At 41.1% G+C, this 17,822-nt stretch overlaps 1 protein-coding gene across 1 annotated transcript in view; it reads left to right on the forward strand.

Annotated features, from left to right (window-relative positions):
• The window catches only part of CD109 (CD109 molecule), a 136,389-nt gene that overhangs the window by 88,810 nt on the left and 29,757 nt on the right, over positions 1-17,822 (forward strand). The window contains exons 18-23 of the mRNA XM_043890530.1: positions 1,582-1,723; positions 2,793-2,910; positions 4,808-4,921; positions 6,647-6,865; positions 7,597-7,741; positions 11,277-11,453. Of these exons, the coding sequence (XP_043746465.1) occupies positions 1,582-1,723; positions 2,793-2,910; positions 4,808-4,921; positions 6,647-6,865; positions 7,597-7,741; positions 11,277-11,453 (915 nt within the window). The remainder of the gene's footprint in view (positions 1-1,581; positions 1,724-2,792; positions 2,911-4,807; positions 4,922-6,646; positions 6,866-7,596; positions 7,742-11,276; positions 11,454-17,822) is intronic.

The raw sequence follows: 17,822 nt of genomic DNA on the forward strand, positions 1-17,822 counted from the left end.
CTACCCACATGTTTGCATCAGAAACCCAAAACTCATCCTTGATTCTTTCCTCGCTGCCAGATGCAGAACAGCCTAGTGATTAAGAAAGGAGTTTACCAAGAAATACTTCTGACTTTCAATCGTGGCTTTATGACCCCAAGGAAATTCATTAAGCTCCTTAAACCTCAGGTTTCTCCTTGAATTATAAGTACTAATAATATTGCCTCTATTACAGGGTTGTTAGGAGGTTAAATCCAGAAGCATGCACAGTGCCTCACACATGTTTGGTACTCAGAAATCTGCAATTACCTATTATCAGTAGATGATTTTAATATGTGCCTGGCATATTAGAGGCAATGGAAGTTCAAGCTTGGTCTAGTAGGGCAAACCAGCACACAGGTAGAAGAGTGTGCTGAGGGGTGTGATGGGGAGAGAAAGTGCCGTGGGCACGCACAGAGCTCATCCAACTGGGAGGCCGAGCAGAGTCATTTCAAGGCTGTCCTTCCTCTCCTCTGCTGGGCCCCAGCTTCTGGTCAGTGTGTTTCCCTGGGCAGTGCAGGATCCGTCCTTTTCTCCTGCGTCCATTCCCCCATCGCTAAACCACTGTTCTCATTGAGACCAGAGTTACCATTATAAAACATGGAATAGATCACGTTTCTGATTTATTTTAAAACCTTCAGTAGATCATCACTGCTTAAAGGATCAAGTCCAAATCCTTCAGCATGGGATAACTGATATTTTAAAATCTGGACCTGTGCATTCCTTATGTTCTCATTTTATGCCACTCTTTCCTAATAAGCATTGCCATATTCTGGACATGCCTTTGTACTTAGCTTCCTTTTTTCCCCCCTCTTGTATGGGATGCTCTTTATCTGAGACATAAGGAAAATGTAATGCAATAAACAACACAAGATGGATTTTTTTTTTCCTAGCCATACCCTTTTCATTATTCAGATTCTGTGTAAAATTAGCTGTTCTCTGCATGGCAGACATTTTGCCTGAGTGGACTCTAACTCATGTATTTGTTTGCCTTCTCCGTAGACAGTGGGTGGAGCTCATTGCATTTATCTTTGTATCTCTGGTAACTTCTTCAGTATAATTTTATTTTTTAACGTTTTGTTTTAAAATAGTTTTAGGCTTATAGAAAAGTTGAAAGAATAGAGATAGGTGATCCAGCATCTGTGTGTCAGTGTGACTGTTTTGTAAGAAAAAAAGCTAATAAGCTGGATTCTTGTAGCATCTTGTGGCAGGTATAGCCAAAGGCATTCAGCACTAGGAATCTAAGAAGAGGAGAATAGCAGAACTGGAGATAACTTGTAAAAATGGGATTTAACCTATTTTTTTGCAGCTGAACTGCAAGTAGTTTTTTAGGTATTGGTTGTAGGGCCAGAGAACGTTTTTTTCCCAGCTCTGCCATGAGTGACCATGTGGCTTGGGGTAAGTCACATGACTGCTGTGGGTCTCGGGTGTCAAATGAGAAGGATTGGAGAAGATAAGCTGTAAAGGCCTTGTCAGCTGAGAGATGCTGTAATTCTGTGGACTAGGTTTATGAACATTATCTACCGTGACTTTCTCCTAATAGTTGTCAATGTTTATTTTTAGATGACAGCGTAGAGTTGGCTGAGAGGTTTGTGGACGAAAATGAAAGCTACTTGGTAGATCTTCATGACTTTTCTCTAGGTAGCAGTCCGCGTGTACGAAAGCATTTTCCAGAGACTTGGATATGGCTAGACACCAACATGGGGTACAGATTAAAGTTCTTTGCCTGTATATATTTTGTTTGGTCTTAGTTTTAAGTAAGTTTTGCCCTCTTTCTAATGTTTCAGTATAAATATAGTGTGATAAAGAACTAAATAGACCAAGAGTTTTTAAAGAATGATATTAATTGTATCTAAATATAGTATTTAATTGGAGAAGGAAATGGCAACCCACTCCACTATTCTTGCCTGGAAAATCCTATGGACAGAGGAGCCTGGTGGGCTATAGTCTGTGGGGTCACAGAGAGTTGAACACAGCTGAGCAACTGAACACACACATGCATAGTTTTTAATAAAGCTGTATGCGAATTGTGGCAGTAAGAGGATCATCAAGGAGAAGACAGGCCTTTTCTAAAGAAGGATTATTTTAATTTCCCTGAAGTTGCATGGTTCTCGCTGGGGAAAGACTGCTGGGAGTTCCTTTGTTGCTTGGGCTGGGAAGCGCTCATGATTGTTCCTTCTGCCTTGTGGCGCCCCATTAAACATCCCTGTGAGCCACAAGCAGAAGAGGTGTGGGCATTGAAAAGAACTCAACCTAGCTAACAAACTCTGTGCCACCTGGCGTGATGACTCAACATGAAATGTTGAATCATGAAATCTGCATATATTGTGAGTCAGCTATTTATGGAAATTTGAAATAAGACACGAGTCAAACCTCCAAAAACAAATAATAGCATTGACAAAGAATACAGAGGGAAACTTTATGCATACTGAGAGAAATAAATGGGAGTTAAATTTGGAAAAGGATATTTATTATCTATATAACGTTTTTGAAAATGATGCTTGTCTTGAAGATATAAATATTGTAGAAAGATTTTTATTGGAATATGGATCAGTATGCAGTATTATGACCTTATTATGATCTGTTCCTTGAGAACTTGAGATGTATTGTTTTATGCTTAAATCTTAAAAAAATTTTAGATATGTAAATTATTTGGAAAATTAAAAATTTCCGAAACATGGAAATTCTTCCAAAACATGGTTTAGGTTATGTTGGCCTATTTTGAAGTGTGTCTGTTCTTGGTTTTGTGACTTTTATGTTTATCTTGACTTCAGTTCCAGAATTTACCAAGAATTCGAAGTTACTGTGCCTGATTCTATCACTTCTTGGGTTGCAACTGCTTTTGTGATCTCTGAGGATTTAGGTCTTGGACTAACAACTGCTCCAGCGGAGGTATTATACGAAAGGGCTACTTATAGATGGTACAATGCCACGAAGCACAGAGAGCATCAGCTCCTCAGTGGATTTTAAAAAACTGATTGCTTATGATGTTGATCATAGTTTGAAGGTTTCTTGGCATTTCCTTTTTGTTTTTCATCTGTTTTACATTTTCAAGTGTGAACTGCATTAAACTGTTACCTGTGCTAGCTCTGTGTTGAGATTTGGAGAGTAGGTTTATTGTTGACTGAGTCCAATTACTTCCAAAGGCCAGAAGAGAGAGAATGTCCTCTTTAAGGATGAGCAGAACTCAGAATGTCCCGTAGTGAACATTCCTTCACAACTCTTTGGTCAAATTACATCCCATGTCGCTCCCTAAACCGTCACTGACAGGAGGAAACTCTTGACTGTGATTGGTCTGAGGCCAGTAGCTTTCAGCTCTGTCATATATGAAGCTGGTTTTTAAAAACAGATATTTTGTTTTGTCCCTCAACCATCTGTGCAAATGAAATGCATAGAAAATTTAATATACCTTTAATAAAAAAAAATCAGTAAGATGCTCTAAGTGAAATACCAAGGAGAAATAAAAGGGAAGTAATGTATAATAAAATAATAAACTTTTTAGTATGTAAGTGGCCAGGCATAGTTGCACAAGAAAGCATAGTAACATATTTGAATATTTATGCAGTACACAGTATACCTTGTGTGTACATAGGTACCTTGTGTATAAGAGCTGCAAAATGCAATTTGATATACATGTATTGTTTTAGCAATGCAAAAACCTTGAGTGGTGCTCCCTGTGGTGATGTAAAGTTTTGAAATAGTGAAGAAATTTTGGTAAAGTTACAAAACAAAGTGCAGTTTCCTCTTGATTTACAGAATAGTTGTATATTGACAGATGCTTTGGGTTTATATGTGTGTTGTAATTAGGTTGTAAGTTCAGCTTATTATAAGCAGGGGCTTTGTCTACATGAAAGGACATTTAAGAATCATGAGGAACACAGGGCAATTCTTCATTGTCTGGGACTGTCCTGAGCATGCAGACCTTCACCTGCTAAGTGCCAGGAGCACCTCGTTGTGATAGTCTGAGACTTCCACAGATTTCCAGATAAACTTCTAAGAGAGAATTAACTGCTGCCAGTGAGAAGCTTGGCCAACACTATCAGAGTTTGGGTGACCAACATATATGTATGTGTTTATATGTTGGGCTCCCCTGGCTTAGACAGTAAAGAATCTGCCTGCACTGCAGGAGATCCCACCTTGATTCCTGGGTCAGGAAGATCCCCCTGGAGAAGGGAATGGCTACCCACTCCAGTATTCTTGCCTGGAGAATTCCATGAACAGAGGAGCCTGGTGGGCTATAGTCCATAGGGTGGTAGGCAAAAGATCATTTGCTCTTCACAGGAGTCTAAAACAGATGCTGTTTCATTTGGACAATGGCTTTAAAAGCAGAATGATGAAATCGGCATGGCGGAGTAGTAGAAGAGGAACTTGGCTATGGCCTCAGACATGCCAGGATCCAGTTCTGACTCTTGCACTGGCCAGCAGCGTGCTCTTGCACCAGTTACAGAGGCGGCTGAGCTTCTTTTCTGTAAAATATGTTTCTGTAAAATAGGTTTCTTTTCTGTAAAATATGACCATAACACCTGCCTACATAGGTGTGATGAAATAATTTGTATAAAGTCCTTAGTTCCTAGTGGGAATTTCATAAAACATAGTGATTACTGTGTTATATATCAAAGCAATATGCCCCTGTTTATTTAGGATAGGTTGCGGTTTTCTGTTGGTAGGCAAGAGGACATTTCTATGCGAAGCTACTAATAAGTGTTGTAAGTTTTGTGAGATTTAAGTGTGTAAGTGTGAATGAAGCTCTGGACTTAAATAAAATCTGTATTCATTGTGTTCTTTCCAGCTCCAAGCCTTCCAACCATTTTTCATTTTTTTGAATCTTCCATACTCTGTCATCAGAGGTGAAGAATTTGCTTTGGAAGTAACCATATTCAATTATTTGAAAGATGCCACTGAGGTAATGTGCTAAAAGGTTTGTTCATCATTTACATGTCAGGAAAAATGAAGAAAAAGCATGCTGGCATTGGGTTATGTAGTGTTTGGGCATCTAAAAATGTTATACATTTCTGGAATATTGAAAATAGCCATACTTTGCCCACCATTTCTTCAGCTTGTTAATGTTGAAGGATATTGCTGGCATGTCTGGGCATTCTCCCCCAAATTTCTAGTGCGGGTTCTCTGCTTTAGCCCCACAACTTCATTTCCTGACATCTCTTTCTCTTTCGTGCTCCTTTCTCCCCACATTTTTCCCCTACTCTCCTCCCACACGGAGGTTGTCTTGCCACTTCACAGTGCCATTCTGTGCCCACTGCAACTGGCAAGAATTTATTCCTTTCAAGGACTGGTTTGGAACTAAGGTGTCTTCCCTGAGGAATCTCACTCATGCTGTTAGGCTAGCGGTCCCCATATTTGTACAGTATTTTCTTTTTTTTTTTTTTTTTAATCTATTTTTAAGTGGAGGATAATTGCTTTACAACATTGTATTGGGCTCTGCCATACATCAACATGAACCAGCCCTAGATATGCATATGTCCCCTCCCTCTTGGACCCTCCCCGCCCCCCACCTTCCTACCCCTCTAGGTTGTCATAGGGTACAGTTGAGCTTCCTGTGTTAGTGTATTCTGTTTCCAAGGCTTTGATTTTTGAGTCATGGCCTGGTGTCCCCTCAGCCAATCAGCTCCCTGTAAGGCAGCGGTAGGCCCACTCTTTTTATTGTGCCCATAGCGGTGCTAATGAAATGATTCCCTCCCCACTCCCACCCCCAGACTAGGGGTTGTAATTAACCTTACTACCCGAAAATGCCATCATCTCTTTAAGCACTGTGTCTAGAGAATAAGCTGGTTCTTATTTTCTAATTTTACTTTTTAATTTTCTCAACATGGTATAGTGTAAAGAGCAAAAGATCTGGAGTCAGAAGGCCCAGATTCAGTATCCAGCTTGTTCACTTAATGACAGGTAACTTAATTGCAGTTTAGTCATCTATTAGATAAATATTTTGAGAAACAGGTGAGAAAATAAGTGGGAAAAACAATTCATAAAGTCTAACATCCAGAGAAATGCTCTTCTTGATGAGCCTGGCAGCTTTGAAATACTCTACGAAAGTTTACAACCAACACGTGCATCAGGACTAGTGTCTCATTCATATTTTTCTTGGAATAATTTTAGAGATTCTCAGTGAGTGTAATGACGTTTCATCCTGTTTGCCTCAGATTTTTCTAATGGGACTAGTGTCCCAGGATGACACAGTTGAGTCAGGCTGGTGGTAGTACCAGGACATGAAATAACTCAACCTTCAGAATATGAGAGAATTTAATGTTAGTGGGAGTTTAATGTTAGACCTGAAGAATGGCATTTCCCTGCTTGTCTTGAGGTAGGTGGAAAAAGCGTGAGAAAGAACTAGGTTTTTCCTGTTACCTTTACACCCTTTTCTTGGCTGAACCTTTCTGAACCTTTCATTTTTCTCTAGTCTTGGGCCTCACAGATTTAACCACACTTGAAAGGGCTTGGCAACCCACTCCAGTATTCTTGTCTGCAGAATCCAATGAACAGAGGAGCCTGGCAGGCTGCAGTCCATAGGATTGCAAAGAGTTGACTGAAGCGACTTAGCATGAATGCACAAAGCAACATTTTACTGAGGAGCATTTATTATATAGAACCTTTGATGACTTTGTTTTTCTTCCAGGTTAAGGTAATAATTGAGAAAAGTGATGCATTTGATATTCTAATGGCTTCAAACGAAATCAATGCCACGGGACACCAACAGACCATTCTGGTTCCCAGTGAGGATGGGGCAACTGTTCTTTTCCCTGTCAGGCCAACACGTTTGGGGGAAGTGCCCATCACGGTCACAGCTGTTTCACCTGCTGCTTCTGATGCTGTCACCCAGAAGATTTTAGTGAAGGTAAATACTTGAAGTTTAAAACAAAATGGAAATACATAATTGAAAAGGAAGCAGAAGATGGCTTTTTTCCTGGTTAAATTTGTTTTCAAGACCTAGTAGGACATCTTCTCCACCCTCCAGGAATGCCTAATGTTTTTCTCATCTAAATGTAAAAATATATCATGCAATTGGAGGTAATTGCCAATGTCTTATTGAAATTTATAGTATGATTATAAAGCAGGTTACATTTACACTCTGAGTGACATTGGAATCCTGTTAAATTGTGCCAAGTTGATATATAGATTTTGAATTTTGGAATTCCTCAGTACAGGTAGAATAGGTTTTGTAGGTTTTTTTTGGAGAAGACAGTATGCACCAGAAGGCAACTCAGCATAGTGGATAAGCACTTGTGTTCTGGAGGGAGGCAGCCCTGGGTTTCATCCCAGCTCTGTCACCAAAGGGTGCCTTTGGACAAGGTATTTAATCTCTTTGAATAATAAAAGAACCTATTTCAGAGGGTTTCTCATCCCCTTTTCATCTTCTCCTTTATCATTTCCATTGCCATTCCATGAACTATTTTCTCTAATTTAAAGAGAAAGTAAACATTTATTAACGGGTTTGAACCAAGAATCAAGACCTTGTAGGTACTTATCTAACTGTAACAGGCCAGACAATTAACTCATTATCTGCCTATAGTTTTCTCTAAACAGAGGAATAGAGACCATGTTAATTGTGTTACTTTTTATCAACAGGCTGAAGGAATAGAAAAATCATATTCACAATCCATCTTGCTAGATTTGACGGACAGCACGCTACAAACTACCCTGAAAACACTGAGTTTCTCCTTCCCTCCTCACACAGTGAGTGGCAGTGAGAGGGTTCAGATCACTGCAATCGGTAAGAACAGGGTACATCACCCTCACCACTGGCTTATTCATATATGATAATACACAGTTCTCATTTATTTGTACATGCATTTTCTTTTTTAAGGAATTATTTAAATTGAAGTACAGTTGGTTGACACTGTTTTGGGTGAACAGTAAAGTGGTTCAGTGATACATATGTATAAGTATATATTTTTTCAGATCCTTTTCCATTATAGTTTATTACAAGAAACTGAATATAGTTCCCTGTACTATACAGTAGGTCCTTTTTAGGTATATTTTCTTATTTAATCCTAGTTAAATAAAACTTTTTCTAGTTGCTGCCAACTGCTGATTCCAGTAGAAAGGCAAGTAAGATGTGTGTTCTGGACCAGTTCTTCTGGACCAGTTCTGGACCAGTCTTCAAGGTGCACATGAATCTTCTGGGGACGCTGTGCGAAGGCAGATTCTGGCTCAGTAGGCGTGGGGTGGGCCCTGGATTCTGCATTTCTAAGAGGCTCCCAGGTGTTGCTGATGTTTCTAGTGTGCAGTCCACTCTTTGAGGAGCCAGGCCACAATATTGTGTGGCTGGAGGGAGGAGTTTTTCTGCCTTTGTGGCTCTCAGTTACTGGTGAATATCACAGCCTTCTGTGGAGCTTTGCAAATACGCAAATATCCGGGTTCCACTCCCAGTCTACTCAGTGAGACTCCCTTGGGCTACGGCTAGGACATGCATGTTTTGAAACGGTTCTGCTAGTGCTTCTGACAACCAGAAGTTGAGGACCACTGCCTTGAGCGGTTTTCTGTGCAGAACGCAAGTACCCTGTACCGTTGGAAGCCACCCACTGACTTAGTCACCTTCTCCTAGTTGCCTTGGTAACCCCAAAGGACTTTCAACTATTAGAACTTCCACAGAAATGGCTTATTTGTATAGTTGTGCTTTACAAATAGCTGAAAGAAATGTTTAGATTTTGTTGTTTTTCAGTCGCTCAGTCGTTTCTGACTCTTTGCGACCCACCTCATGGACTGCAGCACGCCAGACTTCCCTGTCCTTCATTATTTCCTGGAGTTTGCTCCAACTTGAGATGATGATGCTATCCAACCATCTCATCCTCTGTCGTCCCCTTCTCCTCCTGACCTTAATCTTTCCCAGCATCAGGGTCTTTTCCAATGAGCCGGCTCTTTGCATCAGGTAGCCCAAGTATTGGAAATGTTTCAATTAATGACATCTAAATAATTTGTTAGGTCTTTGAGGTGTCAAGACCTAAGGCACTTTTTCTTTTGAATCTCACCTGCAGGGGTAGTGCTTTTTATTATTACTCCAAACAACCAGTCCCTCTAGGAGGGGGCTTTTTGGGGAGACTTAGATATAATTCTTAAAAAGAAATAAATAAACTCTCTATTGAGGAGAATACATTCTGCTTAAACACGTCCCACCGTGGTGGGGTGCTGGGAGATGATGTCGCGTGTGTGCACACATACAGAGGGAAGAGCCTTGAAGTTTTTTCTTTTTAAATTTTTTTTATTTTGTATTGGGGTAAAGGCTACCCATTCCAGTATTCTGGCCTGGAGAATTGCATGGACTGTATAGTCCATGGTGTCGGAAAGAGACACGACTGAGTGATAGCTTACGGTGAACGGTGTCGGATTTGTGACCACCAAGGATTTAACTTCGGGACCAGGGACCAGGCTTGATCACTCAAGAGCTTTTGTATAGCAGAGTTTTATTAAAGTGAAAAGGAACGGGGAAAGCTTCTGACATAGACATCGGAAGGGGAATGGAGAATGCCCCGCTTGATAGTGTTAGCAAGGAAGTTAAATGCTTTTTTAATTGGTTATTACAGTAAATCAAAAGAATGTCTCAAGGTTGTAAAGATCTTACTAGACCCACTCCCATAATATACATTTTAAGATAACAGGATTGGTCAGAAGATTTTCAGGAAGGAGAAACATGTCCTCGAGCAGGATACATTATTTTTATATTATCCTTACTGAGGAATGTAGGAAAAAACATTTGTCCTTTCCTCTTTGAGAATTCCAGACCCCTGTCTCCTCCTTGAGAGCCCCAGACCCCTTTCTCCTCCTCGGGGACCCTGGACTTCTTATCAACCTGCCTAGGAATTGACTTGCTCATGAGCGACTTTCACTTTCTTTCATAGCCAGTTAACAATGTTGTGATAGTTTCGGGTGAATAGTGAAGGGACTCAACCATATATATATGTATCCATTCTCTCCCAAACTCCCCTCCCATCCAGGCTGCTACATAACATTGAGCAGAGTTTCCTGTGCTATACAGTAGGTCCCTGTTGGTTATCCATTTATAATATGTGTATTATACATATACATAGGAACACTGTATACATGTTCATCCCCATACTCCCTAACTATCCCTTCCACCCAAGAGCCTTGAAGTTTGAGTGTGTACCATCTTTCCTTATGTTGGAATGAGTCTGCCTGTGGTTGTTGAATATTCTGAAGTTTAAAGTTTTATTTAAAATAATGTTTTTTCAAGTTTTATTTTTATACACTATTTATTTAAAAAACCTGTTTGGTTTTTAATTTGCTATTAAAAAACCTATTTGTGTTTTATTTGGTGAATATTGGCTTGCTTCTTTGACTATTAAAAGTCCAAGTTTGTGTTCACTTTGAATATTAAAAGCATAAGGTGCAGTGATGGTAATAATAAGAAACAAAACCTGTACTGGTATTTACTTCTCTGAGTTAACATCTAAAGTTTAAGACATGGTACGCTAGCGTTTCTGCGGCCTACACACACGAAAGTCTTCCTCTCTTATTTGGATTCATTTTTTTAGGAGCAAGTTTTCAATAGGTATCTGGACTTGGAATGGTGAAGTTTTTAAAATAAACCACACTGACAAATATTCTTCTCTATACAGTTCAACCATAATGAGGTCAAAATTAGAACTCAGCCTTTACATTTTTAAATTTTTACTTATTTTCTTGAGTCATGGTGTTAGAATGTGGGTAGAGGAATGTGGGTAAGCGTGTGTTTTGTTTAACTTTATGTTACTAACTTTGAAGAATACTTTTAACCCATTTTGATCCTGAGATTCATTGAAACATATATACCGATTAGTTCTACTTTGTTGTTGATAAATAGAGCACATTGAAAAATACCACAAGCCCTGCCCTTAGAACGTCATTTCTCAAGAATTTATAGTGTATTAGTAAGGAAGTCAAAATAAAGTTCTATTTATGTGAATAACACTAACTTTTCTTCCCTGTATAAGAATGATGATTTCCTAATGCAAATGATTTTGGTTAGAAATTTTTAAAAACCTCACAGTTTGCTTATGTGTGCTGTATCTTTGAGCTAAAAGTCTCCTAATTTGTCGCATAATCTACAAGTTCAGTACCATTGTATTATCATGTATTTGACCAGTCCTCCTAAAGCCGGATGTGGTTTCTCCTGTGTTCCTGGCAGTTCTTCAATTCCAGTTCAGTTCCAGTCATATTGCTTCAATGTTGGGTGCCTTCTGCTCTCTTTGCCATTAGGCGGTATGGTTATTGGGGATTTGCTGACCTTGATAAATATCTTGTGCTTTCAGGAGATATTCTTGGTTCGTCCATCAATGGCTTAGCCTCCCTGATTCGGATGCCTTATGGCTGTGGTGAACAGAACATGATAAATTTTGCTCCAAATATTTATGTTTTGGATTATCTGACTAAAAAGAAACAACTGACCGAGAATTTAAAAGAAAAAGCCCTTTCTTTTATGAGGCAAGGTAAGCATTTTAGAAATATACTTTTTTTTTTTTGTAAAAATACATTTGTTTCTGTTTTTGGTTTGTTTTCGGTCAGCGTTGACTCTAGACTGTATTTCAGAATGGACAGGTTTTGTCCTTGCTGTGTGCTTGTGACCTGAGATGGTGTGGAATGTGCTGGAAGTGTTAACAGCTATCACCACTTGCCCTCAGCGTCGGGCTCACTGACTGCTGCGAAGATGTTTGTTAAAGGAGTTTGATCCTGGAGGGGCTTATATTTTCATAAGGGATTGGAAATTTAAAGCCCCTTAAAAATCTGGTGGTGAAGGACAGGCAAGGCTGGTGTGCTGCAGCTCATGGGGTCGCAAAGAGTTGGACACGACTTAGTGACTGAACAACAACAAAAATCTGAAGGAATGGATATTCATTGAGTCATTCCACGTTTCTGGAGTATCTCTGAGGGACCAGGGTCGGTTCCCGTGCGGAGGCCGCAGGAAGTCAGGCCTTTCCTCCCAGGGAAGTCCGTGTTCAGTGGAGAAAGTCTGTATGTGGTGAACAGGCGTGGTGTCATATGGTGGGGGCGTTTAACATTACAAGTGGCGGGGGGCTAGGAGGGAAGAGTGAGTATGGGGTCCCCTCCTGGCCACATGGAAAACATGAGAACTCTGCCCTGACGCCCTGGGGAGGCTGCTGCTGTTTGCAGACGCAGAGATGCTCTGTGTCTACAAGTTGCTATTAACAATCATTAACATCGGTTGATGCTTACAAATGTGGCAGGCAGTGTTCTAAGCACCTTACATAATATTTTACTTACTGGTCACAGTCAGTATGGTTATTGTCCTCCTCTTCTTACAGACAAAAGTCTGTAAAAATCTGGCACAGAAAAGTTGCCTAACTTGTTAGGTCACATAGGTGAGTGGCAGAGCTGGGGTCTGAACTCACTGTCTGGCCCCCGAGTCCATACTCTTAATGTCCATACTTAGGAGAAAATGGAAAGTTGTGAGGCATTTTTAACAATAATAATGTAAACTTGATTTTTTTCCAATACTCTAAAAGCTAGCCACCCAGAGTCACAGTTTCAGCTTTGTGCTTCCATTAGGGGACTGCTATCAAGATCTCAGTTGCTCAGTGGTAAACAATCTGCCTGCCAATACAGGAGATGCTGGTTTAATCCCTGGATCAGAAAGATGCCCTGGAGAAGGAAATGGCAACCCACTCCAGTATAGTTGCCTAGGAAATCCCATGCATAGAGGGGCCCGGTGAGCTACAGTCCCTGGGGTCACAGAACAGTTGGACATGATTTAGCAACTAAACAAGAAGAAGTAAGATCTCTGTATGGCTGAGTTTATCATTCTGCACAGTTTGGGGTACCTGCTGTCCATCAAACTGATGAAAAAAATTGGTCAAAATTATAGGAAACTGCTTGTTCAGTATAATCTACAAATTGAATGAACACTTTCCATCCTACCTTTTTTAACAATTTTTTTAAACCTGTTTTTTTAAACCTTTTTAAAAACAATGAATGGGTTAAATGCCAATAGAGGCAAGCTTGTTAGTGATTTGGCTAACTTTTCCACACTTAGGAATTCGAAAACTCAGTAAAGACGTTATTTTAATGTGAGCTTTTCTTCCAGGCTCCCTCATTATGAAGGGACATGTTTGTCCTAAACTAACTGCTGTGTTATAATGATAATCACTTACCCTGTTATACAAATATTGTAATTTAATTTTCACAAAAGCCCTTGGAGATAGGAGTACTGTTATTGCTTCCATTTTGCAGATGAGAAAACTGAGGTACAGGAGGCTAAATAACTTCCCCATGATTCCCCTGGATGGCCTGGCTCCCAAGTCCATGCTCAGAATGCCAGGAGATGGTGTTACTTTGCAACATTCTTAGGTTCAGTTCAGTTCAGTTCAGTCACTCAGTCGTGTCTGACTCTTTGTGACCCCATGAATCACAGTACACCAGGCCTCCCTGTCCATCACCAACTCCCAGAGTTTACTCAGACTCATGCCCATTGAGTCAGTGATGCCATCCAGCCATCTCATCCTCTGTCGTCCCCTTCTCCTCCTGCCCCCAATCCCTCCCAGCATCAGGGTCTTTTCCAATGAGTCAACTCTTCGCATGAGGTGGCCTAAGTATTGGAGTTTCAGCTTCAGCATCAGTCCTTCCAGTGAATACCCAGGACTTATCTTCCTTTGGACTGATTGAATCTCCTTGGAGTCCAAGGGACTTTTAAGAGTCTTCTCCAACACCACAGTTCAAAAGCATCAGTTTTTCAGCGCTCAGCTTTCCTCACAGTCCAACTCTTACATCCATACATGACCACTGGAAAAACCATAGCCTTGACCAGATGGACTTTTGTTGGCAAAGTAATGTCTTTGCTTTTTAATATGCTGTCTAGGTTGGTCATAACTTTCCTTCCAAGGAGTAAGCATCTTTTAATTTCATGGCTCCAATCACCATCTGCAGTGATTTTGGAGCCCCCCAAAATAAAATCTGACACTGTTTCCACTGTTTCCCCATCTATTTCCCATGAAGTGATGGGACCAAATGCCATGATCTTAGTTTTCTGAATGTTGAGCTTTAAGCCAACGTTTTCACTCTCCTCTTTCACTTTCATCAAGAGGCTCTTCAGTTCATCTTCACTTTCTGCCATAAGGGTGGTGTCGTCTGCATATCTAAGGTTATTGATATTTCTCCCAGCAATCTTGATTCCAGCTTGTGCTTCTTCCAGCCCAGCGTTTCTCATGATGTACTCTGCATATAAGTTACATAAGCAGAGTGACAATATACAGCCTTGATGTACTCTTTTTCCTATTTGGAACCAGTCTCTTGTTCCCTGTCCAGTTCTAACTGTTGCTTCCTGACCTGCATACAGGTTTCTCAAGAGGCAGGTCAGGTGGTCTGGTATTCCCATCTCTTTCAGAATTTTCCACAGTTTATTATGATCCACACAGTCGAAGGCTTTGGCATAGTCAATAAAGCAGAAATAGATGTTTTTCTGGAACTCTCTTGCTTTTTGGATGATCCAGCAGATGTTGGCAATTTGATCTCTTGTTCCTCTGCCTTTTCTAAAACCAGCTTGAACATCTGGAAGTTCATGGTTCATGTGGCTGAAGTCTGGCTTGGAGAATTTTGAGCATTACTTTACTAGCGTGTGAGATGAGTGCAATTGTGCGGTAGTTTGAGCATTCTTTGGCATTGCCTTTCTTAGGGACTGGAATGAAAACTGACCTTTTCCACTCATGTGGCCATTGCTGAGTTTTCCAAATTTGCTGGCATATTGAGTGCAGCACTTTCACAGCATCATATTTCGGGATTTGAAATAGCTCAACTGGAATTCCATCACAGCCATTAGCTTTGTTCGTAGTGATGCTTTCTAAGGCCCACCTGACTTCACATTCCAGGATGTCTGGCTCTAGGTGAGTGATCACACCATTGTGATTATCTGGGTTGTGAAGATCTTTTTTGTACAGTTCTTCTGTGTATTCTTAGGTTATTGGAAGCAATAGGAGAGGATGGAGGAGGACCAGGAATTGGGCCAAGTCTCTTCAGTATGACGAACATGCAAGAGGTCTCAATGGGAGTTCTGAAAAAATAGGAAGGGAGGCCCATGGCCCCTGTAGGGAAAGAGAGGCCAGAGGTTAGAATCTCGGGTGTCAGGTTAGACCAGAGTGAGTTGTGAGATGTTAGATCCAAGAAGCTGAGCTGCAGTCAGTTTCCTGAGCGCCCCCTGGCTAGGTGGGCAGACACGGGCTGAGTGCAAGGCTGGGGGCTGCGTGGGAGGACAGACCTAAGGGAGGCCAGGGATTGGGGTCAGGGCTGGGTGTGACCTGACTTCTGCACGAAGGAGATGGTGGTAGAGTTTCCATCAGATTAGAGCTAGGTGTTTCAGGCATTTAGGCTTCCCTGGTGGTTCAGATGGTAAAGAATCTGCAATGTAGGAGACCCAGTTTCGATCCCTGGGTTGGAAAGATCCCCTGGAGAAGGAAATGACAACCCACTCCTGTATTCTTGCCTGGAAAATTCCATGGACAGAAGAGCCTGGCAGGCCATAGTCCCTGAGGTCACAAAGAGTTGGACATGACTGAACGACTGATACTTTGCAGGAATTTATGACATCTCATGCCTAGGCCCTTCAGTCCTCTAGGAAATTCTCAAAGATGTAGCAATTGGTACTTTCTGCGTTGAGCTGCCTCTTAAAACTTGTTCTCCTTTCTGCATATGTTTGTGAATCAGCCATGTTTTTTTCAGGTTAGCTATTAATTTATTTAAAGAGAAGGGTAAAAATATCAAATGTTCTATCATGTATGCAGAAAACACACGTTATTAATGTTTCAAGAAAAATGGTACTTATATACTAAGACATTTCCTCTGTGATTTCCAAGTACTTATGGCCTTCATGTGATGCATCTTTGCATGTCCTCTACCTGGAATGGCCTTCATGATCTATGAACTATGTTTGCTTGATAAAATCCGCTAATTTTTAAAGTGACTCAGTCATATTTTAAATATATAAATACAGGAACTGCTTTTTTCCAAGAGGCAAGCTTATTGGAAACAGGGTAACAGGGTAAGTTCTTATCATTATTACACAGAAGTTGGTTTAGGATAAATGTGTCCGTTTATAATGAGGGAACCTGGAAGAAAAGCTCACATTAAAATAATGTCTTTACTGAGTTTTCTAATTCTTAACTGTGCAAAAGTTAGCCAAATCACTAACAAGCTTGCCTTAAACTTATAATTAAGTTTAAGCACTGGTACCAGGGACTCTTGGTATAGTGTATGCCACACTAAAATCAGGTGAGATGTTGGCATGGTGCCATAATTGTTATCGTTAAGGAGATGAGTGAAAACTATTTTTCATAACTCTGCATCTTTTAAAGACAAGATTCTGACTTATATTTGAAATGTAGTTTGGCTGGTTTCAAGTAGAGAGTATGTAGGCACTAGACTGGTGCTTTATAACTTGATATAGTATATTCTTTGAGATATTCTTTGATATATTACATTCCTTGAGAGAGTGTAGAGAACAGAGGAGCCTGGCCTGCTGCAGTCCATAGGGTCACAAAGAGTAGGACATGACTTAGTGACTGAACAACAACGAATAAAATAAAGTGAAATATTTTAGAAAATGCCACTGATTGCATATTTTATGTGTTTCTGGAATGTTGGCCAATCAAATATCAATGCTTTAAAGAGACAGAATAAGCTTTCTAGTGTGAACCATTTGGAGTGAAAGTTGCTTAGTCGTATCTGACTCTTTGCGACCCCATCCATGGGATTCTCCAAGCCAGAATACTAGAGTGGGTAGTGTTTCCCTTCTCCAGGGAATCTTCCCAGCCCAGGGATCAAACCCAGGTCTCCCACATTGCAGGCGGATTCCTTACCAGCTGAGCCACAAGGGAAGCCCATTAGGGAACAATAATTTATGCCTTAAGAATTTGAGTTTCTGTCCTAGCCACGTTGCTGTGGGTTAGTATTGACAGATGACCTAAAAAAATGAACACTCCAAATCCTCAGTATCCTTTTTTTTTGTTCTAAAAGGAGTGCTGGTCCCCCACGCCTGTCCCGGCAAGGTAGGTGCCAGACTGCAGTTTCAAAGCAGCCCTGCATTGCATTTGCCGGTTGTTAGAGGGCGTAGAGCCGCCAGAGGGCAGTACAGGCTGTGTGTGCAGAATGAAGAACCTTGGAGCTGTGAGATGGGCAAGTCCCCCACCACGGGAGGTGGAGCCCTGGTTCTGGCCTGGGTGGGGGCTGTCAGCCCTGGGCTCTGAGCCGCACCTCCTGCTCTGGGCTGGTTTCCCTAGCCTCGTCTTTCCACCTGTAAGACATGGGTAAATAAGTACCCGCTTCTTAGGGCTGTTTTGAAGACTAAATGAAGTATTTTAACACACAGTAAATGCCCAGGAACTGTCAGCTATAATATACTTAGTTGCATCTAAACTAGGAGATAGGGTCTCAGGTCAGCAAGTAAATTCTGTCTGTTCTGCCTCTAAAAACAAGTGTGAAATTCCTCCGCTCTCTCCATCCCAGGCTGATGGCTTTATTCTGACATGTTGCTGCTCCCCAGGTACTCCAGTGGCTTCCTAATTAACACTCTTTGCCAACCTGTTCACCTTCCTTTAATACAGTTTCTGCATATTTTATAATAAAAGGGATCTTTGGATAATGTCAAGATCATGAGACTTTCTTAAATTCTCCTGCGGATTTCTGGGCTGGGCTTGCAGGCCCTGAGTGAACACTGGACCCTTCTTCCACTTCTTCTGCAACTACCCCCCCAGGGCTCTGTCCCGCCATGTCTAGGCGCTCCCAGGTCCACGGTGCACAGGGTCTTTCCACCTGTCCTGCCTTCTCCTGGGGTGCTCTCCCCCCTGATCTTCCCA

Source organism: Cervus elaphus, chromosome 28 (genome assembly GCF_910594005.1).
Source record: "Cervus elaphus chromosome 28, mCerEla1.1, whole genome shotgun sequence".
In the NCBI taxonomy this organism is placed as follows: domain Eukaryota; kingdom Metazoa; phylum Chordata; class Mammalia; order Artiodactyla; family Cervidae; genus Cervus; species Cervus elaphus.